Genomic DNA, 25,156 nt, shown 5'->3' on the forward strand with positions numbered 1-25,156 from the left:
GTAGACAGCCTGAGGGTATGTGAGTATGTGTGCTACACCTGTGTATGTGTGTAGTGCCTGCGAGCTGTGTGTACCCCTAATATAAGTGTGAGTTTGTGTTCCAGGAGGTGGAAATGGGATGCGTGTTTGTGTGTGTGCCTGCATCCTCTTAGACCTGTGTAGCCCCCACCCCCTAAGCAGCCCCAGCTTCATCACAAGGGCCCCTGGCTTCCCATAGCCTCCAGCACATGCCCCTCTGAGCTACACCCCAGGCACAGCCCTCACTAGGATACACACGGTGACACACGGTGACACACTCTTCCTCCTCCTGGAACAGCCAGCTCCTCAGTCCCTGAACAACACCAGCTGCCTCTTAGAGCCTGTGTTCGTGTTGAAAAGCAGAGTGGGGTGGGGGCAGGACACGAACCGTTTCACCAATGAAGCCAGTTCCTCGCCAGCCTCCTCGCCCCCCTCCCTCTCGGTGCCTTCCTTGCCCCTCCCCCTCCAAGTCACCACCACCGTCCAGTTCCCCGCCCTACACTCATCCCCCCCCCCCCCAAACCTGTCCTTCAGTCCCCCGCCCCCGGCCCACGGGCAGGGAGTCTCCGGGAGAGAGAGCCTTGGAGAGACCTAGGGGGCAGAGACGGAGTGAGCCTCGGGGCTGAGCCGAGAGCCTGGGACCAAGGGGGAGGAGGGAGGCCCGGAGGGAGGAGGGAGGGAGGAAGAGAGGGAGGGAGGAGGGCGGGCGAGCTGGAGCCGGCAGGCGGCGGGAGCCCGGGCCAGCCGCGTCGGGAGTGCGGTCTCCATGGCAGTGCCAGGCGCAGCCAGAGGTAGGACGACCCCTGCCCTGTCCCCCGTGGTCTCCTCCCCTCTTCCCCCGCAGCTGCCTCATCTCCCCTCTGGCCAGCCCCTCCTCCCCAGCCACCTGCTGTTTCTGCCCTGGAGAACGCGGTGGGTGGCAGGAGGGAGGAGCCGCCTGACCTTACCCCTTCACCCTAAAGGGTGAGGGACCCCTGTCCACCATGGAGTCCCCTAGATCCCCCTCCCACCTTCCTCTGATCTTTCTCTGTCCTTCACCTCCTTCTCTGTCCTTCACATCCTCCCTGCCTCCCTCCCTCTCTGACTCCCCATTTCTTTCTTTCTGAGCCCACCCACTGGGCCTGGGTTGGGGTGGGTGGGAAGGGGTCCAAGGCTGTAGGGGAGGGTGGTGGGGCCGGCTTCTGACCAATTCTCTCCACCTCCCTCTGGCTGGCCATTGCCATGGCAACTAGGTGTACTGGGCTCCGGAGGGAAAACAAAGGTGGGGGTGGACTAGGACCTCTTGGGGAGGGCAGGGGTCTGAGGTCCTAGCACAGGAGATAGGCCTTCCCACTGCTGTGCCCCCCTTTTACCCCCGTTTATACCAAAGCCTTTATGCCCATCTTCTCAGCCTGACTCTGTTCAGGGCTTCACTGATTTCTCTTAGCCCCCTCCCCAGGGCTCACTGAAGCTTAGCGTCAGGAAATTCAGGACTATCCTTCCTCCCATCAGGGGGAAACTGAGGCTGGGGCAGGGGAGGGAAGAATTGAGGTCTGCCAGTGGGAGTCAGCACCTTACTGAATGCTGGGCTTTTCTTCTTGGCCTCCCTATTCCTGGCTCCCTACCTGTGTCCGAACCCTCCTCCCTCCAGAGCCTCCTGTGGGGTCTCCACACTTTCCTGCTATTTTCAGATACTATCACTTTGCCCCTCTTCCTTTTTCTTCTGCTCAAACTCTCCTCCTTCCCCTAGTTCCCCCTCTTTCCATTTCTGGATGCTTCTGATGTCAGCGGCTTCCCCGCCTTCGGGTTCCCTAGCCCCCCCTCGGTCCCAGCCTCCTTCTCCCATCTTCCCAGATCCTGGTGAGCTGGAGGGCAGTCACGCAGGCTTGGGGAAATGGGGCTGAGCCCGAAGACCACTGGGCCCAGAGCCTGGAAGGTTGGGGAGGGGCTGTGATACCATAGCCCAGTTGACCATGAACCCTCAAGAAGAAACAAGTCCCGCGTCTGCCATCAGTAGCTCTGAAGAGGATTCAGAGACATGAAGATAGGAGTTGAGTCGTACTGAGCAAGGAATATAAGAAGAAGGAAGCTGGGAGTGCCAGAGAGGGGAAAGGGCCAGAAAAAGGTTGAGTGCCAGGAGGTCAGAAGACCTTTCCTGGAGGTCTGGAAAGCAGGACTCTTATCTGTGTGGTTGAGTGGCCATGTGATTTAAGGCAGGAGAATGTTCCAAAAGATCCCATGACCACTAGTAATCAGTCATATCTTTAGTTTCAAGGTGGGGGGGGGGGGCGCAAGAAACCAGTTGGAGATCAGCCTAGGCCCCACCTCTGCCCTCTCCCTCCCACATCTCATCTCTCCCTTGCAGTTTGTCCAAGTGGCTGAGCCTCACCCCTACACCCCTGGGGGCATCCAGAAGATCCCTGACTGGTCAAGAACCAGAAGAAGAAGAGACCTGCAAGTCCCCATGGGGACTAGAGCTCCCCGGCCAGCCTCCTAGTTGGGAAAGCAGTCAGCTTTCCTCCCCCATCTACTACAGGGAGACTTCAGGAAGGGCCCCGCCCAACATGGAAGCTGAGGACTGCCTCTGCTGACCCTCAGTCTCCTCCCCCGCCCTCCACACCTGACCTTAGCTGGGTCAGTCATGCAATGCTGAGCACCAGAGTAGGCCTAGGGGCGGCCTGCCTCACCACGGGGCAAGGACTGTGGGCATCATGGGGCTGTGTGTGAGTGGGGCTCCTGGGTGAGACCTAGCCCCCACCCCCAGGAGTTCAAGGGGGGTGGGGGGCCGAGGATAGGATGGCTCGGGGCGGGGCGGGGGCAGAGGAGGCCTCCCTGCGCTCCAATGCGCTGTCCTGGCTGGCCTGTGGGCTCCTGGCACTGCTGGCCAATGCCTGGATCATCCTCAGCATCTCGGCCAAGCAGCAGAAGCACAAGCCGCTGGAGTTGCTGCTCTGCTTCCTGGCAGGCACACACATACTCATGGCGGCTGTGCCCCTCACCACCTTCGCTGTGGTGCAGCTGCGGCGCCAGGCTTCCTCCGACTATGACTGGAATGAAAGCATTTGCAAGGTCTTTGTGTCCACCTACTACACACTGGCCCTGGCCACCTGCTTCACAGTCGCCTCCCTCTCTTACCATCGCATGTGGATGGTGCGTTGGCCCGTCAACTACCGCCTCAGCAACGCCAAGAAGCAGGCGCTGCATGCTGTCATGGGCATCTGGATGGTCAGCTTCATCCTCTCCACACTGCCTTCCATTGGCTGGCACAACAATGGCGAGCGCTACTACGCCCGAGGCTGCCAGTTCATAGTCTCCAAGATTGGCCTCGGTTTTGGCGTCTGCTTCAGCCTCTTGCTACTTGGGGGCATCGTCATGGGGCTGGTCTGTGTGGCCATCACCTTCTACCAGACACTGTGGGCCCGGCCCCGGAGGGCTCGGCAGGCTCGGAGAGCGGGGGGTGTAGGCGGGGCCAAGGGTGGTGGGCCAGGGGGTTTGGGCACCCGGCCAGCCTTTGAGGTGCCAGCCATTGTGGTGGAGGATGCCCGAGGGAAGCGGCGGTCCTCGCTGGATGGCTCCGAGTCGGCCAAGACATCCCTGCAGGTCACCAACTTGGTCAGCGCCATCGTCTTTCTCTATGACTCACTCACGGGGGTGCCCATCTTGGTGAGATCGGGGTCCCTCCATCTCCTCTCCCCAATATCCAGGCCCTAGCATGATCATCTGACCTCCAACTCCATCAGTCATACAGTAGCTCCATTATCCATCTTCCTCTCTTCTACCCATCCCCACTCCATTTGTGAGCCCCCATTTCCATCATCCATATTCTAGTTCCCCTTATCCTCAGCTCCGTTGTTTTCCAGTTCCCACTACTCAACTCCATCATCCATCCTTCAGTTCCACTACCTATCCTCCAGCTCCATCATCTATCCTGCGGCTCCACTATTCCGCCTCCAGACCTATCATCCAGCTACTGAGCTCCACTCTCCATTCCCCAACTCCCTCTAGATACCACAGGCTCTCTGAGCACTCTTGTGAGCACCCCACAGAGCTCACCCTGCCACCCCAGCTTTTTGCCTCCCCATCTAATCCTTATTCGTGAATTTCTGTTCTAGAAGTTTACTGTACCACCTGTGCTCCTCTCCCTCCGAACCCCAAGGCTTTGTCTCCAGTACTCTCCCCTGACCTTCCTCTGAGTCAGTCCCTTCCCCTGTTCATCCCGTCTCCATCTCCAGTTTTGCCTCTGTCATGATCCTGTGTGATCCCGGCCATAGCTTCCTGACTTCTTGCCCACCAGCTGCACTAGGGTATCAGATCTGGGGTCAGGTGGGCCCCCTCAGCCCTGGGCCCTGACTCGGCACCATTCCCCATCCTCCCGCCAGGTGGTGAGCTTCTTCTCCCTTAAGTCGGACTCGGCTCCCCCGTGGATGGTGCTGGCTGTGCTGTGGTGCTCCATGGCACAGACGCTGCTGCTGCCCTCCTTCATCTGGTCCTGCGAGCGCTACCGCGCTGACGTGCGCACGGTGTGGGAGCAGTGCGTGGCTATCATGTCGGAGGAGGATGGCGACGACGGTCAGAGGAGGGACTGGGCTTTCGCTTTCCTGGGCCTCAGGCTCCCTTTCCTCCCAGCCCTCCTCTGTGCGGGACGGGCTGCCCTGGAGTGCCCCCTGCTGGACAGAACCTGCGCCGCCCCTGGCTGACTGCAGGCTCCCCTTTCTCTAATCGAGCACCCTGATACACACCCACTGCTTCTTTCTGCACCGAGGGCTCCCTCCACGGGGCATCGGTTCCCCTCTGGAAGCCCACACTACCCAGCTCTGCCTCCGTGGGGCAGAGTGCCTGAGAAACAGTCCAGAGTCCTAACACAACCATAAAGAAGGTTGTGGAACTAAGGGGAGGCTAAGCTTCCTGAGAGTCCCCCAAATACTGGGTCAGCTCTTGGGGGGAAGTAACTGTTTCGATAAATATGTTTATATGTGTCAAGCACTAGGGATTCAGCAGTGAACACAACAGACGCTAGCCACTCTCGCTTTCCCTTTGGAGTTGACAGACTAGTGGGAACAGGGTTCTCTGGGGGGCAGGAGCTTTTTAAAGGGGGCGAGGAGGGGGTGGGTATTCCCTGTCTGTAACCACTCTGCCCCTTCTCTCTCCTAGATGGGGGCTGTGATGACTATGCAGATGGCCGGGTGTGCAAAGTTCGCTTTGATGCTAATGGGGCCACAGGACCAGGGGGCAGGGACCCCACCCAGGTGAAGCTGCTGCCTGGAAGGCACATGCTCTTTCCCCCTCTGGAGAGGGTCCACTACTTACAGGTACGGGTCCAGGGAATGCACCTCCTCTTCTGGGTATCCCCTCACTACTTTTCTCCAGTTTCTGTTCTCCATCCCGACGCCCCATTCCGGAGCCCTGGCCTGCAGGGCATAGAAGGGCAGGTGAAAGGCATGGCAAGAGGAGGTCCCTTTCAGACCTCTCAGAACCACAGTTGCCCATCAGAGGATGTTTTGGAAAACATTAAGGGGGTGGAGCCGTCTTGCAGAGTACCCGCTTTTGTTCCTGCCTGCCTTCATCCCTTTGTCCCTGCAGCACCTCTGGGTCTACTTATTCCTCTCCCCAGGTCCCTCTGTCCCGCCGCCTGTCCCACGATGAGACCAACATCTTCACTACTCCTCGGGCACCAGGCTCCTTCCTGCACAAGTGGTCGTCCTCTGATGACATCCGGGTCCTCCCAGCCCAGAGCCGGGCCCTGGGGGGCCCTCCTGAGTACCTGGGAGGAAGACAAAGGTTGGAGGATGAGGAGGACGAAGAGGAGGCTGAAGGTGGGGGGCTGGCAAGCCTTCGCCAATTCCTGGAGGGTGGGGTTCTGGGGTCAGGTGGGGGACCCCCACGGGGTCCTGGCTTCTTCCGGGAGGAGATCACCACCTTCATCGATGAGACACCTCTGCCTTCTCCAACTGCCTCGCCAGGGCCCTCTCCTCGCCGGCTCAGGCCACTGGGCCTCTCACCCCGCCGACTCTCCCTTGGATCCCCTGATAGCAGAGCCCTGGGACTTCCACTGGGGCTGAGTTCAGGGAGACGCTGCTCCCTGACAGGAGGTGAGGGTAATGCAAGAGCTTGGGGAGGGTCCTGGGGCCCAGGTAACCCTATCTTTCCCCAGCTGACCCTGTGAGCCCAGGTGGGCCTGCTGGACTCAGAGGAAGGGGCCTGGGTGAGTAATGCCTTGTTCTGGCCCTGAGCCTAGGGCAGCTGCCTCCAGACTCCAGGGAGATGGGCGCTGGACCTTGGGCCCTGGAGGCCCTGCTGTCTCCCATCAAGTGACCAGATGCCCTACTCACCTTCCATCATCCCTAGCAAATGTATTAAAGTCTGAAGTGTTACTATGGAAACCTCTGTGTCCAGTGTACTAGGGTGGCAAAGGGTGTGGTCAGAGGCTTGGGGATGGAGTGGCTCACAGAGGATGAAATAAAGCAGGGGCAGTAGACAGAAGCACAGAAATCACACAGAGAAAGACATGCAGACATACACAGAGACAGGCTTACAAGAGCATCTCGTGCTGGGGGGGGAGGGGAGACACTTGAGTTTTCTCCTTTGGGGTGTGAAGGATCTTTGTTCAGATTTGCGGAGGTGGTTTTAGAGTGTGACTCTGTGCCCCGTGCCCCAACTCTCCTCCCTGCCTAAACCCATCTAGGGGCCTACTTTCCAGGCAGGAAAGGGTTTGGGCCTGACATGGTGTGCCAGGCCTGGAGTTTACCTTCCTCCGTGCTGCATTCTAAAGCTCTTTTTCCAAAAGTGTGTGTGGGTGATTGAGTGTGAGAGGAATTCACACTCCCTTTCCTGGACCCAAGAGTGGAGGAGAACACAGCCACAGTCGTACTCCCCAGCGTGGGCCTCAGGGCTGGAGTCAAGGGTTCTAAGAGGCTCCTTAGGCTGTCTTCCAAAGCACAGGCGGCTCCCGTTCGGCCCTTCGCCCTCCTCGATCGCTCCACGGTCTGTTTCTCATCCCACACTACCCACTTGTCTTAAACCCCCGCTCTCTCCACTTCCTGCCAGGCTTCCTCTGACTTCTGCCGCTCTCATGTTGGCCTCTGCCAGTATTGGGTCTCTGCCCCATCTGCCCTCTTTGGCCCCGCTCATTCCTGCTCTCTTCCTCTCCTCCCTCCTCTCCATCTCTCCTTCCTTTCCCCTCCCTCTCCCTCCTCCCTTTCCTCTCTCTCCCCCTCTGATCCCGCATTTCCCTTCGGCAGCCGGCCGGCGGCTCTCGCACCATGCTCCGGCTCCTCCGGTTGCTGCTGCTACTGCTGCTGCTGCCACCCCCTGGATCCCCCGAGCCCCCCGGCCTGACCTCGCTGTCCCCGGGGGCGCCCCCCCAGGCCCCGGACTTGCTCTACGCCGACGGGCTGCGCGCCTACGCGGCCGGGGCTTGGGCGCCGGCCGTGGCTCTGCTGCGGGAGGCACTGCGGAGCCAGGCGGCGCTGGGCCGCGCGCGCCGGGACTGCGGGGCGCGCTGTGCTGCCGAGCCGGGGGCCGCGCTCCCCGTCGTGCTCCTTGACGCCCCGGGGCCAGACTCTGGGCCCGGACCGGCGCAGGGGGCCTGGGAGCGGCTGCTCCTCCGGGCCGCGCTCCGCCGCGCCGAGTGCCTGACCCAGTGCGGGGCGCAGAGGTTGGGCCCCGGGGGCGCGGCGCGGCTCCGCGTGGGCAGCGCCATCCGGGACGCCTTCCGCCGCCGCGAGCCCTACAACTACCTGCAGAGGGCCTACTACCAGGTGCGGGAGCGGCGCCGGCAGTTTCTTGGGTCATGCCCGACCCATGTTGCACCCTACTTCGAGCTCACCAGGAGAGGGCGGAATGCTAGCGCCCAGGACCCGGGGTGGGGCTGTGGGAGGCGGTCAGCGGACCTCTCCTTCGGGTAGGTCCCGTAAAAACACGTCAAGTACCCACTGAGGTCGCAGAGGGACAGCCTAAGGGAGGGGGGAGCAAAGTTGGAATTGGGGGCAAGGTGGAAGTAGATTGATGATGGAGGGAAGAGCCCTGAAATTTTTGCGGGTCTGAGACCGACGTGGGGGTGAGCGCCGCCTCTACTTAGGAATGAAGCGGAGCGGCTGGGGGCAAAACCCGCCGGAGAGGAGGTATGGGAGTGAGGGGTGAGTGCGAGCCTTTACTTGGGGCAGGAGGGAGCTTTGGGAAAGTAAGAGGAGAGAGGCAAGGCTGAGGGCCCGCGTGGCCGGGTGTCTGGGGGCGGGGGCAGGGGACACGGCACAGCTATTAGTACCGTAGCTGCTTGCCTACGTGGCTGGGGAGGGGGGGGGCGCTGGTCACACACACCTCAGCTCAGGGTCCTAGAGACCTGCGGGTTTTCCTGGCGCTCAGGTCCCCCCACTTCCCCACTTCAGTTAGCCATCATTTTCATCTTGTCTCCAATCTGAGGGCCCTCTGCCCATATGCAGCCACTCCAAAGTGTTCACAGCCCCCTTTCTTAGCTACCAGACTCCCTAGAGGCCCAACTTACTGGTTTCTAGGGAGTCTGGAGGTTGGAAGATGGGCAGTTCTGACAAGTTTTCCAGAAGGCTCAGGGGCAGTCCCAGGTGTGTGTCTGCAGTGGGAAGGCTGGTCTCACACACCTCAGGGCACTGACTCCCTCCTCCTTCCCTGGCATCTCAGCTGAAGAAGTTGGACCTGGCAGCGGCCGCAGCACATACCTTCTTTGTAGCAAACCCCACACACCTGCAGATGCGGGAGGACATGGCTAAGTACAGACGCATGTCCGGGGTTCGGCCCCAGAGCTTCCGGGACCTGGAGACGCCCCCGCACTGGGTGAGACCCTCAGCACAAGCCCTGTCCCACTTTGACTGGCTGGATATACAGGCCTCACTGGACTGTGGCCCTGTGCAGCTTAGGCCTCAGGAGATCTGGGTACTGTCTTCAGTGACCCTAAATGGGGAGTCCCCCTCTGGGACTTGGTTTCCTTCCTGAGGATCACTATAAAGTCCCATGTTCTAACATTCTGATTCTGAGGCCCACCCCTGTCTTCCCCAAGATGAAGTGGGATGTGACATCCATGCCCCAAATGAGACCAACACCCCTCCCCTTCATTCTACCTCCCAGTCTTGTTTGGCACCCCCTCCCCCAGGATCTCAGGTACCTGACCACTTCCTTCCCCAACAGGCAGCCTATGACACTGGCCTGGAGCTTCTGGGGCGCCAGGAGGCAGGACTGGCACTGCCCAAGCTCGAGGAGGCCCTGCAGGAGAGCCTGGCCCAGATGGAGAGCTGCCGGGCTGGCTGTGAGGGGCCTGAGGAGCAGCAGAGGCAGGAAGAGGAGGAAGAAGGGGCTGGGAGCCAGGGGGGCCTCTATGAGGCCATTGCAGGTAGGCAGGTGGGAGTGCGGGGCTCTCGGTGCGGAGGGGGAACATGCACAAGCTCAATGGCTCATGTGTCCTCCACAGGGCACTGGATTCAGGTCCTGCAGTGCCGGCAGCGCTGTGTGGGGGACACAGCCACACGTCCTGGTCGCAGCTTCCCTGTGCCCGACTTCCTTCCCAGCCAGCTGAGGCGGCTGCACGAGGCATATGCTCAAGGTCAGATTGGGAAGGGGGAACCCTGGGGGTGACTGGGGCTGCAGACAGGGAAGGTGAAGGTTTGTCTCCTGTGGTATCCTGAGCCCCATCTCTCCACCCCTCCCATATGTCTCTGGATCTCTAGTTGGTCAGGGCTCCATGGGGACCATCACTTCGGGAGGACTCTAGTTTGCTGTCCTTTGGCACCGTTGTGGAAGGCTCAGGAGACGGGTCCTAGGGCTCCTTCTGCCCCGCTGCTTCTCACCTTCCTTTATTCTCACCTCTCTTCTTCCCCTTTGAACTCTGCCCATACAGCTCAGGGATGTTTCGTAAGCTATGAGAGAGGCCGTGGTGGAGGAGCGTGTCTGTCCGGTGGGATGGGGGCTTTGGAGTTGGCCGGCCCTGGGAGACCACCTTCTCTGGTTCTGCCTCTACCCCTGCCCAGAGACTGCCGCCATTCTTGGTCTCTGTGCCCACCCCACCCTATCACTCTGTCTCCAGTGGGGAATCTGTCCCAGGCTGTGGAAAATGTCCTGAGTGTCCTGCTCTTCTACCCGGAGGATGAGGCTGCCAAGAAGGCTCTGAACCAGTACCAGGCCCAGCTGGGAGAGCCGAGACCAGGCCTTCGGCCAAGAGAGGTGACCGCCTCCCCCACACTGACCCTGTGGTAGCCCTGAGTCAAACAAATATACCTGAGAAGTGACCCAGCCCTGGCCCCCAATTCTGGTCACCAGAGGCAACCCCAAGTCCAGCATCTGATGTGTCTCCACTTGAGACTCGACTTCTGAGTCCAAGTGCCAGCCCATCCCTCTCCCTTGAACCTCAGCCCTGCCTGCCCGACCTTGTGCACACACACACACACACTCTCTCTCTCTCTCTCTCCCCTCCCCCAGTTTGAGCCCAGTCGCCCTGAAGCTGCTTGAGGGAGGGAAGCTGTTTGAGGGAGGGAAGCTGAATGGAGAGGCACGGTGCCGGTTTAAGGAACAGTGAGGCTGTCCCAGAACCTAGGGCCGCCCTGCTCCCTCCCGCCTTGACTTCCCTGCCCCACTTAACTTCCTTCTGTCTTGTCCCTTCTCCCTGCTGTCCACCCCATCTCAGAACATCCAGCGCTTCATCCTTCGATCCCTGGGGGAGAAGAAACAGCTCTACTATGCCATGGAGCACCTGGGCGCCAGCTTCGAGGACCCTGTGAGTGACTCCACTTCTCTCCACACCACCCCGCAGTGCTCCCCTGGGAGGGAGATAACAGCAGTGCCCTATATTTATGTGACACTTCAGTTTGCAACAGGGTTTCCCTTTTTCTACCACCCCATGAGGCTGGGAGAGGAGTCTGTTGTCCCAGTTCTGCAGGGACGGGGCAGTGCCTGTCGTTAAGGGTGCTGTGGGGTCCTGCAGGCCTAAGTGTTGGTCTCTCTTCTGCCACAAACAAGCTCTGGACCTCCACGTGCCTCAGCCTCAATTTCCTTACCTGTAAAATGGAAACAATCACACCCATCTCAGAGGGCTGTTGAAGCTGTATCATTTGCTACAAAGCACAGAAAGCTCTGTTGCCGCTGCTTTTTTCCTTTTCTCTTTGTTGTAGTTATGAGAGGAACTAAAGGGCAGAGGTTATTCATGGAGCAGGCTTTCCGACCTTCTGGGCACTGCTGACATTTGGGACCTGAGAGTTCTCTGCTGGGGAGAAGAGGGAGCTGTCCTAGGCTTTTTAGGGTGGTGGGCAGCTTCCCCGGTCTCTACCCAGGGGATGTCAGTAGCACACCCTGAGTCACAACCATCACAAATGTATCCAGACATGGCCTGATGTGCCCTGCGGGCAAAATCTCCCTGTTTGAGAACCGTGGACTCTGAAGCTAATTTAAATCCCAGCACTGTCACTTACTAGCTGTGTGATCTTGGGCATGTTACTTTACCTCTCTGTGTCTCAGAATCCTTGAGTGCAAACTGGACACATTCATACTATCTGTTTCATAGACCACTGTGAACTTTAGATGATAAATTCCACTTCTGTGGATAAAGCTCTTAGAATACCCCCTGGCAAATAGCGCTGCGTAAGATGTTTTTGGTTTTGTTGTTGTTGTTATGGTTATTATTATTATTACTATTACAGAGTTTGGCCCAGTGCCCAGGGCTCCTGACCATGAGTCCAGGGCTTTTCCCACCCCCACCTTCCCCTCTGGAAGCAGGAGGACCTTAATGTGGTAGTTCTGAGTCTGACATCAGGGGTTCAGGGCTGGACTAGGTGGGTGATGGCACTTTCCCCGGCTGTCCCAGGACCCCTGGACCCCGGCAGCTTTCATCCCTGAGGCTCTCAGAGAAAAGCTCAGGTAGGAGATGCCCCGTGGTGGGAGGAGCCTGCCTGAGCAGGAAGGTGAGGGAAGGGCTCCTGGGAGGCTGGGTCTGGACTGGCCTGGGCGTCCACTGAGCGTGTCTCTCACCCCTGAGAGAGGATCAAGAGAAGAGGCCTTGGGACCAGGAGCCTCCACAGCAGAAGCCCTTGACTCACTGGAAGGGTAAGTTCCTGGGAGAGCAGGAGTCAGGAGCCTGGAGGGTCTGGGGGCTGCCAGCTACTGCTGGGCCCTTAGGGGACCCTCACCGCCCTCTGCCTGGTCCCTTCCCCTGCAGATGTCCTCCTCCTGGAGGGAGTAACCCTGACCCAGGATGCCAGACAGCTGAACGGGTCGGATCGAGCGGTGTTGGACGGGCTGCTCACCCCGGCTGAGTGCGGGCTGCTGCTGCAGCTGGCCAAGGTGAGAGGACCGGCGAGTGGTGGACGCATCAAGTAGGCAGGGACCCTCAGGCACTGTGCCTGCCCCCTGTCTGTCTGCTCTGAGTCTCCAGCTGGGACTGTGTGTGCTGCTGTCGCCTCACTGCTGCGGACAAATTCCTTTTCCTCTCCACTTAGCTGACATGGGGTAGACATTCTTTACAAAGGAATTTTGGTAGAAATTGACGGGAAGAACAAAACAAAAACCAGAGAGGCATAAGAAAGGGTGAGTATGCAGGTGAGGATTCCTCGGTTAGCCAAGAGTTTTGTAATTGGCTTGGCCGATGGCTCAGTGGGTGGTACACAGGCTTCTTTTCTCCTCCACTGCATCCCCTCCTAGCTTGGGTTGAATGACCCATATTCACCAGGTCGAGTCTGCCATTTTATGAAGCTTCAATCCTCATTCTAGGCTAGTGTTCCTTCACCACACACTCACTGAGTACCTGCTGTGTACTCAAAACTGCTGGGTTCCAGGGAGAGGGAGATGAACACAGACCCGCATTCGGGAGCTCCTTGTATAGAGAAGGAATCAGACACGGGGACACATAACTAGAGCAGGCGGTAAGTTTGATTAAAGAAGGATGGACGCATCCCAGTAGAAGCACTGAAACACAAAGTCATAGAAGGCTTCCCGGAGGGGCAGCCTGAGAGCTGTCTTAAGGATGAGTTAACCAGGCAGAGAAGCGGAGGAGAGTCAGGCTTGAGGGCGAACAAGGGGTATTGTGGGAACTGTGGGAGGGCACAGGAGTTAAGAGCATGGGCCAGCCCAGCGATGATTAGCTGTGTGACCCCGGGCACTGTATTTTAATGCCTCTAAGCCTAGTTTCCTCATCTATAAAATGGGGCTGAATACAGTTTGTTGTAGGGTGGTTATGAGGATTAAATGAGTTAGTACATGGTAAACTTTTAGAAGAACATAGAAAGTGCTCAGTATCAGTGTCGCGAGCATCATCAGGTTGTATGTTACCCAGAGGCGGTGGCACAGGAGAGATGGTGAAGGGCCTTCTGTACTCTACCAAGGAGGCTGGACTTTATTTGTAGATGGTGGACAGCTTATTGAACGAGGGATGATGTCCCTTTTCCCACAGAACCTCCAGGTGCAGGGTCTGGGGTCTCCTCCTGTAGAACCGGTAGATGCCTCTAGTGGCAATGTGCAGAATGCGACCAGAGAGGAAAGTGAAGGGGGGACTTCCTGGGGTGATACAAGAGTGCGTTAGGTTCGGTCCTCATTTCAAGGGACTGCAGAGAGCGGACAGAAGATAAATATTTAGAAAACTGAAGATAGAGAAATTGAGGAGTAAATCTATGTGGAAGACGATGAAAGAAAGGAGTCAAGGATAACTCCTAAGTAGTGGCCCTTCTCTCTGTTCCTTGATCATGCTAAACTCATTCTGGTCTCAGGACCTTTGCACTTGCTGTTTCTGCTGCCCGGTACATTTTCCTTTCAGATATTCAAGGGCTCCTTCATATCATTGGGTTTCGATTTAGATGTCACCTTGTCAATTAGCTGACCCCTGACCCCTGCCTGGGCACTCTCAAGGTTGTAACCTTGTTTTAATTTTCTTCATAACACTATCACCATCTGAATTGATCTGGTTGGTTGGCTTATTTATTTATTTCTTTATTATCTCAAAATAGAAACCCCATGAGAGGAGGGACCTCTTCATGTCATATTCACAGTTGTGTCCCCAATGCCTAGAACAGTGCCTGGCACTTAGTGGGTGCTCAGTATACATTTGTTGAGTGAATGGATACAAGAATAGGTTAGACGGCTTGGATGACTAGGTGGTCTCTCAGAGATGAGGTTTATATATGGGGTAACCAGGTAGTGGTACTTGAACTGAATTTCAAAAAGCAGGCAGAAGAATAGGTGTCAGGAAGGGGACGTCCAAATACCGGGAGGTCCCAGGTGATGAGAGTCATGGAGGCAGCTGGGTACTTGGGACTCAGCATCAGGGGTTCTCAGGTTCTCCAAGTGCGGGGAGAGTGGGGAGAGGAGAGAGAGATGCCTCGGCAGATGCTGTCCCCCCGCCTCGAGTCAGCCGGAACCTGGGCTGACTGTCGAACTTCCCGCAGGGTCCTCTTTCCAGAGACTCCTCTCTTCTTGCTCCTCAGGGATGAATGATCAAGCCCCTCTGGCACCCCCTCCTCAGGTGTCCTTACCCTCTCAGAGGCCCCTTCCCCACTGTAGGAGGCTCTCTAGAGTTCTGTGCACAGTTCCCCCAGCGAGTGGGATTCCAGGTCTTTGCCAGAGAGTGACAATACAGACATGAAGACAGTCCTTCTCTGGGAAAGGACAGCAGCTCAGGAAGAGGAGCCACCAGGGGACTCTGGGAGCTTCTGGCCTCTTCCAGGGAGTGGGAGGGTTGGAGGGAAGGTCTTGCAGCCCCGTGGGCAGTGAGGTAGGTGGGTGATAGCCTGGGGCCGGGGGAGAGTGACTCTATAGTTAACTCCCCCTCTATTTAGGATGCAGCTGAGGCTGGAGCCAGGTCTGGCTATCGAGGCCGCCGTTCCCCTCATACCCCCCATGAACGCTTCGAGGGGCTCACGGTGCTCAAGGCTGCGCAGGTGAGAGGAGGCACCCACGCCCCGGTCTGATGCCCAGAACTGGAGAAGAGGGTATGCAGGAGGCTGGGCACCAGTGCCTGGGCTTCTCCTGTGGAGGGGCTCTCCCAGGACTGCATACTGGAGTCCACCACCCAGGGCTGAGGAAGGGGGTGTTCTGAGACCTTGGGGCCTGGGTTGTTGTCATGGAGCCAATGGAAGGATCGGTTTGGGCTGATGGATGGAGCTGCCTGCTGAGACTCCAAACGCATGGGTGGAGAGCTGTGGAAGTAGGCTGGGGCTGGGCCCACCTTTCCATTGCCTCCCTCCTTTCCCGCCCTTCCTTTCGCTGCCTGCAGCTGGCCCGGGCTGGAGCTGTGGGCAGGCAGGGTGCTAAGCTGCTTCTGGAAGTGAGTGAGCGTGTGCGGACCCTGACGCAGGCCTACTTCTCTCCGGATCGGCCCCTGCATCTTTCCTTCACCCACCTGGTGTGCCGGAGTGCCATAGAAGGTAACTGCCAGGGACCCCAGCTGCTCCTTCCCAACCCTGGGCCTCTGCTGGGCACTGCACACCCTCAGCACCCCCAAATGTGTGGGTTTCAGTCTTCAGAAAGACCCCGACTCCTCTGCCTAGGTGGGGGCCTGGCCTCTCTGCCCAGCTGTGAGCCCTGGAGCTGCAGGGTAGGTGTGGATGGTGGGGGAGCACAGAGGCATTCACCAGGCCCCTTTGCTTCCTAGGAGAGCAAGCGCAGCGCATGGACCTGAGTCACCCGGTGCATGCCGACAACTGCGTCCTGGACCCGGACACCGGAGAGTGCTGGCGGGAGCCCCCAGCCTACACCTATCGAGACTTCAGGTGGGTGGCCCCCCCAGGGGTCAGGCAGGTGCGCCTGGGTTGGGATCTCACTGCGTCCTGTCTTCCTCCCTCCCCAGTGGACTCCTCTACCTCAACGATGACTTCCAGGGTGGGGACCTGTTCTTCACAGAGCCCAACGCCCTCACCGTCAAGGTAAGTGGGCTGTGGGGTGTGACAGGGAGCTCAGCTGTGGGCTCAGGAGTCAAAACAGAAGGTTCCCAGAGGCAAATGCAGGGAAATGGCTGGAGCCGCCTTAACCCTTTCCTTTCCTGGCATCCCCAGCCCTCTCCATCACCTGTCTGGGTTCAGGGGCTCTCCTAGTGGAGGCTGATGACACCTCCTCAGGAGATCTCGGAGTGGCCCCTCCAGACCCTGCCTTCAGTGTTGCCTCATGTCCTAAAGGAAGGTCGGTGAAGCACAGGACCCCGAGTCCCTGTTCCAGTAGAAACTAGGGGCTAGAATTGGGTAGGAGAGCGGCAGTGATTTTGCATCGTCTATTGCTCTTCTTACTCAATTACCTCCTTCTCCACTTACCTCCACCAGCGACCTATAATCCAAACCCTCGCTGGGGTGGAAAAATGTCCCCAAGATGCTCATCCCCAGTACTCAGAGTCTGGTACTGCACTCATACGCTCAGATTGCTTCACACCTGGTTCAAAGGGTTGGGCAGGAAAAGTCAGGGCACCCGGGGGAGGGAACCGACAGGTGGCCCTCGATGGAGGCCCCCTTCTCCCTTTGGCTCCAACTCCGCTAGCCTAAGTCTGGCATTTGTGCTCCCCAAGTTGAAGCCGATTTCTCATTTGCCCCAAGATAGTCCCTGGATTAAGGAGTGGGAAGTGATGGGCAAGAGAGCTGACCTTCCTGGGCCCCCTCTCCTGTCCTGCTCCAGGGCGTCAGGGCCAGGTTCTCTGAGAGTGCCTACCCCTGGAGCCGAACCTGCCCCCTGCCCCACTAGGCTCAGGTGCGTCCTCGCTGCGGACGCCTCGTGGCCTTCAGTTCCGGTGGGGAGAATCCCCATGGTGTATGGGCCGTGACTCGGGGACGGCGCTGTGCCCTAGCACTGTGGCACACGTGGGCGCCTGAGCACAGGGAGCAGGTAAGGAGGAGCAGGAGGAGGAAGGGATGTCTCTCCTGGTGTGGGAAGGGTGGGCCGGCTGACGGATGAGGGGCAGGGGCTGAGATGACCCAGGGAGGGTCCTTGGGGCAGGGTAGATGCAGGGGACTGGGTCAGACTCTCCTCTCACTCCCCAGGAGTGGACAGAAGCCAAAGAGCTGCTGCAGGAGCCAGAGGAGGAGGAAGAAATGCCCAGCAGAGACCCTGCCCCAGAACCCCCCAGCCGCAGGCTCCAGCGGATCCAGGACAAGGCTGGGAAGCCGCCTCGGGTCCGAGAGGAACTGTGAGGGGCTGAGCCAACTCCTTGGGGATGTGGCCACTTGACTTGTGAAGGGCTGCCTTGATGCCAGGACCCATGAGAAGCCCCCATGCAACAGGAGCAGGACAGCAAGCTCTCTCTCCCTGTGCCCCCACCATCTTGGGAGTCACAAGGGCCGTCCAGCCCTGGACTCAGAGGACACTGCACGGGCTAGCCTAGAGGTCACCAGGCCTAGGAAGCCACACCTGGTCCCAGCTGATGGACCTCCAGCCCTATGACAGACAGAGGACACGATGCCTCCCTCGGGACAACTGGCAGGGGGCAGGGCCTGACTGCTTTCAATGAGGAGGATGAGAGGGGAGGATACCCCACTGCCCTCTCCCAGGCTGTCAATAAAGAACGTGAAGATCCCTCAGCCAGGGCCCAAGTCAAGTGTATCACAGTTTCTGTGGTGGCTGGAAGGGGGAGTGGCTATGGCTGGCCTGGGAGGAGACAGGTGTCTTTGGGCCTCCCAAAGGGGGGCCACTCAAGCCTGTGATTTGTCAGGGAAATCTCGGCCACCTGCTCCCCTCATGCAAATGGACCCTAACCCCTGACAGCTGCTCCTTGGGCCTCCAACTCTAAGCCCTGTCTTCCCTCTGAGCTTGGCCCGGACTTAGGGCAGCCTGATCCCTTGGGGTCCTGCCTTCACAGCCCCAGCAGGACCCTGTGAGTCATAGGGGCAAGGAGTGGGACAAACCCTAGGTGGGAGCAGGGGATGGGGTTGCCCTCCACTTGCCATCCTTTCTCTACCCAAAGCAGGGGCAGGCCTGTCCATCCTTCTCTCTGGATCCTCTGTACCTCCTCCCACCCGCCCAGGATCAGACCTAGGGGCAGCTGGTTGGGGTTTGTCGGGAAGGATTATCCAGATCAGTCCTTCTAATCTCAGCTCCTACCTGCGCCCTCCCCATATTCACCGTAGCCCTCCTCCCCCACCACCCTGAGCTAAGGAACAAAGTTTTGGGTATTGACAATGGGCCATCTCTCACCCTCACATTCTGGCTCCTGGACTGGTTGTTAGGTAGGCCCTGACTGCCAGATCATCACCATTGGTGGAGCCAGGGCCTGGGGGGGCCACTGGGGCTGTGGTTCTACTGCTCCTCTGCACCCCTCCCAACCCCAACCCTTAATCCTCACAGCTTTGCTCTAATCCTACGGGGCCTGATGCTCTTCTCTCTGCCCACAGAGAGGCTGGCCAGGGAAGCACCCCTTCAACCCCTCCTCCCTCCAGGGCTTGTTGTGGGGGACTGCTCCTCTCTATAGCCCCATACTCCTGCTCCCCGCCCTCCCCCAGGCTGGACCCAAGTCTCTGGAAGCCACACACCTCCCTCCCTGTCCTCCCCCCCACCCCGGCAGCTGATTTCATTTGCCTGACGTAGTTGGCCCTACCCTTCCCTGTCATCCCCCCCGCTCCCCCGCCCCCCAGAGTCGGGGCCAGGCCAGGCCAGCTCCTCCAGCAGCAGAGCTGGGACAGGTGACGGGCGGGCATCGCTGCTGAGGGAGTGAGGAGGCACCTGGGAACTGGAGCTGGAGACCTGGGAGAGGTCCAGGCAGAGCCCAAGTAAGAGGGAGCTGGCCTGGCTCTACTCTTTGGGGCTGGGGGCTGCAGGGAGGGCTGGGGCAGGGCTGGGGCTGGCTGCACAGGACCCCAAACTTGCAGAGGCTAGTGGGGGAGGTGCTGCAGGCCACCCAGTCATGTCCCCATTTCTTGTAGTGGGCTCCAACCCTCATGAGGAGTCTGGTGTGGGGTGTGAGGGACAGAAACGTGGCCGGGGGGCTCCCCCTACACCTACTCCATGTTCCTGGCAGGAGCCGGAGTCACCCCTCAACCCGTCAGCCATGGGGGAGATGGAGCAGCTGCGGCAGGAAGCGGAGCAGCTCAAGAAGCAGATTGCAGTAACCACAGAACCCTCCCACTGGGGGACCCCAGAAAACATGGAACTGGGAGCATGAGGGAGTGTGGCCTGAGGGGAAAGGGGCTGGACTTGCTTCTGGGTGACGCCTTAGAGACCCCTGACCTGGAAGTGACCAGAGCCTTTCTAAACTTGGATCTCATATTGCAGATGTCCTCCAAACCCTAGAGCCCCTGGCCCACCTACCTCAGAGGCCCGTGCACCCCCACCCCGTCCTTACCCTCTCCTGCTGTCTGCTTTCCCCCCAGGACGCCAGGAAAGCCTGTGCTGACATTACTCTGGCAGAGGTGAGAACTCCTGTCCCCCTGAGGCAGGGGCTGAGGGGAGGGAGGGGATGGAGCTCCCTGACAGCAACAGCCTGGTGCTCAAGCTTTAGTACAGCGTGTCCTTGGAACGAGGAACAGCATTAATTAATTCATTCAACAAACATTTAGTGAGCTCTGCTCTGGGCCAGGCCCCGTATTGGAGGGTGAGGATGCAGACGCTGTCCCTCTCCTTGTCCATAAAACAAGAATGATTATGAGCCACCACCACCGCCCCCCCGCCCCCGCCCCAGGGTGGTGAGGATGAAGAGAGAGGGAGCTTTGTAAGTCATAAAGCCCTCACAGACTCTAGTTCCTAGTTGTCTAATACTGCACTTCATCGGTTCTAAGGTGAACATTTTTCACATTTTGACATCTCTGTTGCAGCCAATAATAGATGGTGCCTTACAATGATAACTGGCAGCCCTCTTTCTTAGTGATCCATAAAAGAACACTGCTGCTTAGAGTTGGTGGCATCTTGGATTGGATTAAATATGTTAATAATAAGAGTAAACGTTTACTGAACACTTCCCATGAGCCGCACACTGGGCTAAGTTGCTTAAATACATAATTTCACTTAATTTTCATGATTACCCCAGAAGGTAGGTGCTATAACCTTCACTTTACAGATGAAGAAACAGGCTCAGAGAGGTCAAGTAACTTGCCCAAGATAACAAAGCAAGTAAATGGCAAGTCGAGTCTATTGACTCTGGAGCCCCAGCCTAAGTCTAGAAGCTGGAGAGAGTTTAAGGGGCATTGGACTGCACATTTTAGGAGGTGCAGTTCAGGGTCACAGCGATGCCCTGGGCACCCAGTTAAACAGCCGGCCGTGTTGCAGTGGTGTGTGAGAGTAGGCTCCTAGTGGCTTGGGACAGCCGCACGTAGGCATCTCTCCCCAAGTCCATGTTCAGTGACCTCACGCTGGCAGCTTGAAATTGGCCAAGGTGGAGTATTTACATCATGGAAATCACTCTCCCACCCCCCCACCCTCCCCTCACCATACACACTGGAGAGGTGGTTGTTAGACACTTAGCAGTATGCCCCTGGCTATGCGTGTGTCTGTCTCCCACATCGGTCTAAGCCACTCCAGGGCAGGGACTTATTTCTCTAAGGCTGGGGGCCTGGCCTAGGACCTTGCACGGAGCAGAACTTGTACAGATCAGTGGCTGTGGCACTGGCATCTGGGCATGTACTCTGCTCACCCCAATTTCTAATGTTTCCTTTTCTGCAGCTGGTGTCTGGCCTAGAGGTCGTGGGACGAGTCCAGATGCGGACACGGCGGACGTTACGAGGACACCTGGCCAAGATCTATGCCATGCACTGGGCCACTGACTCCAAGTGAGCCTTGAGAGGTGCCCAGAGGGGAGGGGGAGGCAGGAAGAAGAGGCTTGGGTGACATGGGGTGCTCTCTCCCCAGGCTGCTGGTAAGTGCCTCGCAAGATGGGAAGCTGATCGTGTGGGACACCTATACCACCAATAAGGTACCAGCCCTGCCTCCCTGCCCCCCATCACCCCATCCTTCCTTCGGGCATCATGCCTACCCTCCTCTGCCCTCCGCACCTGGGAGCCCAGCTCAGGTCCTGCCTCTGGCCACACCCGCCCTCCTGCAGGTTCATGCCATCCCGCTGCGCTCCTCCTGGGTCATGACCTGTGCCTATGCCCCGTCAGGGAATTTTGTGGCATGTGGGGGGCTGGACAACATGTGCTCCATCTACAGCCTCAAATCCCGCGAGGGCAATGTCAAGGTCAGCCGGGAGCTCTCTGCTCACACAGGTGAGTGAGACCCTGTCTGTCTGTCTCGGGGGTCCAGGGAAGTGCCAGCCCTGGCGGGTTGTGGCTCTGTAGCCAGGGCAGTGTCCTAACCACCCCCAGGTTATCTCTCCTGCTGCCGCTTCCTGGACGACAACAACATTGTGACCAGCTCAGGGGACACCACGTGGTGAGGACTGCAGGCTGTGGGAGCTGGGGCTCGGGAGGCAGTTCTGTCCTGGCTTTTCTGTGACAGCCTCCCCTCCTCTCTGCAGTGCTCTGTGGGACATTGAGACTGGGCAGCAGAAGACAGTGTTTGTGGGACACACGGGGGACTGCATGAGTCTCGCTGTATCTCCTGACTTCAAACTCTTCATTTCGGGGGCCTGTGACGCCAGCGCCAAGCTCTGGGATGTGCGGGAGGGGACCTGCCGGCAGACTTTCACTGGCCATGAATCGGACATCAATGCTATCTGCGTGAGCCCCCACTGTGCTCCAGCTCCAGGGACCACCTCACTCCCACCACATCCTCCATCCCTCCCACAGCTCCCTACCCCTTTCTTTTTAACCTTCCACTTCAAAATAATCTCACTTTACAGAAAAGTAGCAAGAATAATAAAAAGATCTCCCACCTAGGCTTCACCCATATTCACTGTTAACATTTTACTACATTTGCTTTATCATTCTCTCTGTAGAGAGATGGGCAGATAGATAGGTAGACAGACAGACAGACACATACACCTAGCTGTAGATACAGATACATTCTGTTATTATTTTCTTCCTGGGTCTTTTGAGAATAAGTTGCAGACATCATGCTTTTCCCCCCTTAAAATACATCAGTGTATATTTCCCAAAAACAAGGCCATTCTCTTACATAGCCACAGTATCATTCTTATTTTTAGTTTTTTGAGGAAGATTAGCCCTGAGCTAACATCTGCTGCCAATCCTCCTCTTTTTTTGGCTGAGGAAGACTGGCCCTGAGTTAACATCCGTGCCCATCTTCCTCTATTTTATATGTGGGACACCTGCCACAGCATGGCTTGACAAGCAGTGCCTAGGTCTGCACCTGGGATCCAAACAGGCGAACCTCTGGCCGCTGAAGTGGAACGTGCGAACTTAACTGCTGTGCCACTGGGTCAGCCCCACAGTATCATTCTTAAAATCAGGAAATCTAACATTGACACAATACTGTAGCCTACAGTCTGTACTCAAATTTCACCAATCATCTCAAGAATGTCCTTCCTTGCAATGTGTTTTTCAGTCCAGGAACACGCATTGCCTTGCCTGGCCGTATATTTTCCAGTTTCCTTTAAACTGTACCCATTCTTCCACCTTTTTTTGTCTTCCACGACCCTGGCAATTTTGAAGAGTACAAACTAGTTTTCTGCAGGCTTTCCCTCCACGTGAGTGGATCTGACATTTGCTCGTGATGAGGTTCAGGTGATGCATTTGTATCTAGCCCTGTTCTCATACTCTGATCGGGCCGACTGTAGCCGCAGGAGTCGAGGACAACCTCCGCCCTTCCAGCCATGTGACCCTGGGCAAGCTGCCCACCCTCCCTCAGCCTTGTGCTCTCGCCTGCACCGTGGTGGAAATAACGCCTGCCTGCAGCCCTGTAGCGAGAGCAAGTGAAGGGTGTCGGAGCCCTGGCATGCTGCTGGCTCGCAATAAATGTCAGTGGTGGAGAGCGAGCTGTTTCCCACCACAGGCTGGGGAAAGGACAGGCAGGGGGGCTGAGGGAAGCAGCTGGCCCTGGAGCCACCAGGCAGGAGTCAGGGACAGGGCAGGAGAGGCAGCAGGCTGCCCAGGTCTGAGTCCTGACCACCTTGCCACTGTACCTTCAGTTCTTCCCCAATGGAGAGGCCATCTGCACGGGCTCGGACGACGCCTCCTGCCGCCTGTTTGACCTGCGGGCCGACCAGGAGCTGACCGCATACTCCCATGAGAGCATCATCTGCGGCATCACGTCCGTGGCCTTCTCCCTCAGCGGCCGCCTGCTCTTTGCAGGCTATGATGACTTCAACTGCAATGTCTGGGACTCCATCAAGTGCGAGCGCGTGGGTAAGGGCCAGCCCCCTGTGCCACCTCAGCTGGAAGGACCCTCCCGCCAGCTCCCCTTGTTAGGACCTTCTTACTGCTGTTCCCTAATTGCTGGGTAACTCTGAGCTCTACCCCCAGGATCTAGTCCTCCTTGGTTCTCAATCTAGGACTGTCTTCTCTCAAAGAAAAGCTGCTCTACGCGGCCCTTCTCTACTGCCCAATGCCATAGCTGCTCCCTGCCAGAGGAGCTCATTATGGTCATCCCCAGACCCATGGACACTGAATGTCCAGTCAGTTCTGGCTTTTAGGGGCACTCACTAAAGGAAAGGGCTATCTCAGGGAACTATGCAAAGAGCAAAATCCAGGAGATCCAGAGGGACCTGAGGGCCCTGATCCAACCTAGGGCCTTCTCTAGGAGCAGCCAGTCTGAAGCAGAATCAGGTAGTGTGGTTTCTTCTCCTGGGAGAGGCCAGGTGCTGAATGAAAATACCGGCCAGAGTCAGGACCCCAATCCTAATTCTGCTGCTTAGTTTCTGAGTGCTCTTGGACAAATCACTTCTCTCTGGGCCTCAGTCTCTTCACTTGGAAATACGACTACAGGGTTGCCTTCCCTGCTGTCTGGTGCCCATCAAAGTGCCCTTGTTTTCTCATTAGCACACTGGCACTTCCCCCACCCCAGGTTCTTGACAGAGAGATTGGCCTCAAGAGAACCCCGCGCCTTAGAGCTAATCCTCTTTCAGTCTTCCAGTCTCCACCAGGGGCTGCAGAGTCCATGCCAGCCCCCCTAATTTAGGATTCCTGCACATGCACACACACTCCCTGACAAATCAGCATGGGAAACAGGCTGACTCCTCTCCTTTTCCCTCAGGCACCCTCTCTGGCCACGACAACAGGGTCAGCTGCCTGGGGGTCACAGCTGATGGGATGGCTGTAGCCACTGGTTCCTGGGACAGCTTCCTCAAAATCTGGAACTGAGGAGGCCAGGGAGGTAAAAGGCCACGAAGACACTCAGCTGCCCCCTCCCCTGCCCAATTTCTGTAAGGTTTTCTCTTCTCTACCCCAGCAGCCATTCCCACCAAGCTTTCTCCCTTAAGGGCAGTGGGGAACATGGGGAGTGTGCCTTTGGGAGGCAGAATCAGGGACACAGGGGCAAGGAACTGCCCCATCTCCTCCCACGGCCTCCCCTCTCCATGGTCCTGACAGCTTTTCCCTTAATGAGCAAGGATAACTGACCCTCCCCAGCCCTTGGCAGCCTAGCAGCCTTCCAGTCTGAGCCCCAGGCCCTGGGATTCCTCCCCTAGAGCCACTACCTTTGTCCAGACCTGAGTGGCACAGGGTGCTCAGCCCCATGACCATGGCTCTGGCACCATTAGGGTCCCCTTCTCTTTCATGCTTTCTCCTTCCTCTACCTTCTTTTTTTCTCTCCTAAAGCAATTGCAATAAAGCTAGCACCCCAGTATTTCTGTGATGATGTTTGGCTTCCACTCCACTTCTGTTCCAAAAAGATGCAGGTCCCACTTAAGTAATAAAGTATTAGAGGTGCAATGATAAAGGCTGGGTACCAGCTGGTGGGAAGAAAGTAGGGTGGAGGCAGAAGCCCAAGCCTCATGGGGAGGGCCAGAGATGGGTCAGGAGGAGAAGGTATTCACCAGGTCGCTGAGGGAGCATGTGCACAACAGTTCACTACAGCCTGCCTATGGTATGTATGCATGTGTTTGCACAGGAGGGTTATGTTGAGAAGGAATCAGATTATAAAAGGCCTGGAATGCCCAGCTAAAGGGCCTAGACTCTATCCTAAGGGCAATGGGGAATCATTGAAGAGTCTGAGCAGAGTAGTGACGTGATCAGCGGTGCTTCTCAGAAAGATCACCCTAGCAGCAGCACAGGTTGATGAACTGGGGAAATACTAGAGGGAAAGGAGGGAAATGAGGTAGGAGGCAGGTGGCAAGAAATGCAAGAGTGAAAGGACAGAGGGGCAAGAGAAGGGATGGGGAAGAGACTGAGGATATAGAATCACCAGGATTTAGTGACCA

General features: G+C 57.5%; 3 protein-coding genes and 1 long non-coding RNA gene across 7 annotated transcripts; 3 read left to right on the forward strand and 1 right to left on the reverse strand.

Moving 5' to 3' along the window:
• Positions 1-2,793: 2,793 nt before the first annotated feature.
• Positions 2,794-6,377, forward strand: GPR162 (G protein-coupled receptor 162). 2 transcript variants are annotated; one of them, XM_005610886.4, is made up of 5 exons: positions 2,794-3,660; positions 4,377-4,566; positions 5,149-5,306; positions 5,609-5,810; positions 5,958-6,377. In XM_005610886.4, exons 1-5 carry the CDS (start codon positions 2,794-2,796, stop codon positions 6,158-6,160), a joined length of 1,620 nt encoding a protein of 539 aa, XP_005610943.1. In that variant the 3' UTR covers positions 6,161-6,377. The 2 variants fall into 2 exon arrangements, with proteins under 2 accessions (XP_005610943.1, XP_001915705.1); XM_001915670.5 differs by having other exon boundaries at positions 5,609-6,377.
• Positions 2,905-5,654, reverse strand: LOC106783276 (uncharacterized). The gene is made up of 4 exons (XR_011439963.1): positions 5,536-5,654; positions 5,305-5,405; positions 3,133-3,591; positions 2,905-3,044 (listed from the first exon to the last, which is right to left on the reverse strand). It is a non-coding gene; the product is annotated as an uncharacterized lncRNA (long non-coding RNA).
• Positions 6,378-7,039: 662 nt separating the features above from the next.
• Positions 7,040-17,495, forward strand: P3H3 (prolyl 3-hydroxylase 3). Its single transcript, XM_014740499.3, has 15 exons — positions 7,040-7,754; positions 8,650-8,802; positions 9,154-9,355; positions 9,434-9,565; positions 10,046-10,182; positions 10,643-10,732; positions 11,816-11,868; positions 11,987-12,054; positions 12,167-12,291; positions 14,775-14,876; positions 15,212-15,362; positions 15,590-15,707; positions 15,785-15,860; positions 16,663-16,803; positions 16,959-17,495. Exons 1-15 carry the CDS (start codon positions 7,257-7,259, stop codon positions 17,106-17,108), a joined length of 2,196 nt encoding a protein of 731 aa, XP_014595985.2. The 5' UTR covers positions 7,040-7,256; the 3' UTR covers positions 17,109-17,495.
• Positions 17,496-17,674: 179 nt separating this feature from the next.
• On the forward strand, positions 17,675-24,582 carry GNB3 (G protein subunit beta 3). 3 transcript variants are annotated; one of them, XM_070270906.1, is made up of 10 exons: positions 17,675-17,788; positions 18,929-19,015; positions 19,281-19,319; positions 20,566-20,672; positions 20,752-20,815; positions 20,945-21,107; positions 21,207-21,273; positions 21,359-21,560; positions 22,928-23,144; positions 23,992-24,582. In XM_070270906.1, the coding sequence occupies exons 2-10, from the start codon at positions 18,959-18,961 to the stop codon at positions 24,096-24,098; spliced, it is 1,023 nt and encodes a 340-aa protein (XP_070127007.1). In that variant the 5' UTR covers positions 17,675-17,788; positions 18,929-18,958; the 3' UTR covers positions 24,099-24,582. The 3 variants fall into 3 exon arrangements, with proteins under 3 accessions (XP_070127007.1, XP_070127006.1, XP_014596039.1); XM_070270905.1 differs by lacking the exon at positions 17,675-17,788 and adding an exon at positions 18,268-18,680; XM_014740553.3 differs by lacking the exon at positions 17,675-17,788 and having other exon boundaries at positions 18,749-19,015.
• The last annotated feature ends 574 nt before the right edge of the window (positions 24,583-25,156 follow it).

This window comes from Equus caballus, chromosome 6 (genome assembly GCF_041296265.1).
Source record: "Equus caballus isolate H_3958 breed thoroughbred chromosome 6, TB-T2T, whole genome shotgun sequence".
NCBI lineage: Eukaryota > Metazoa > Chordata > Mammalia > Perissodactyla > Equidae > Equus > Equus caballus.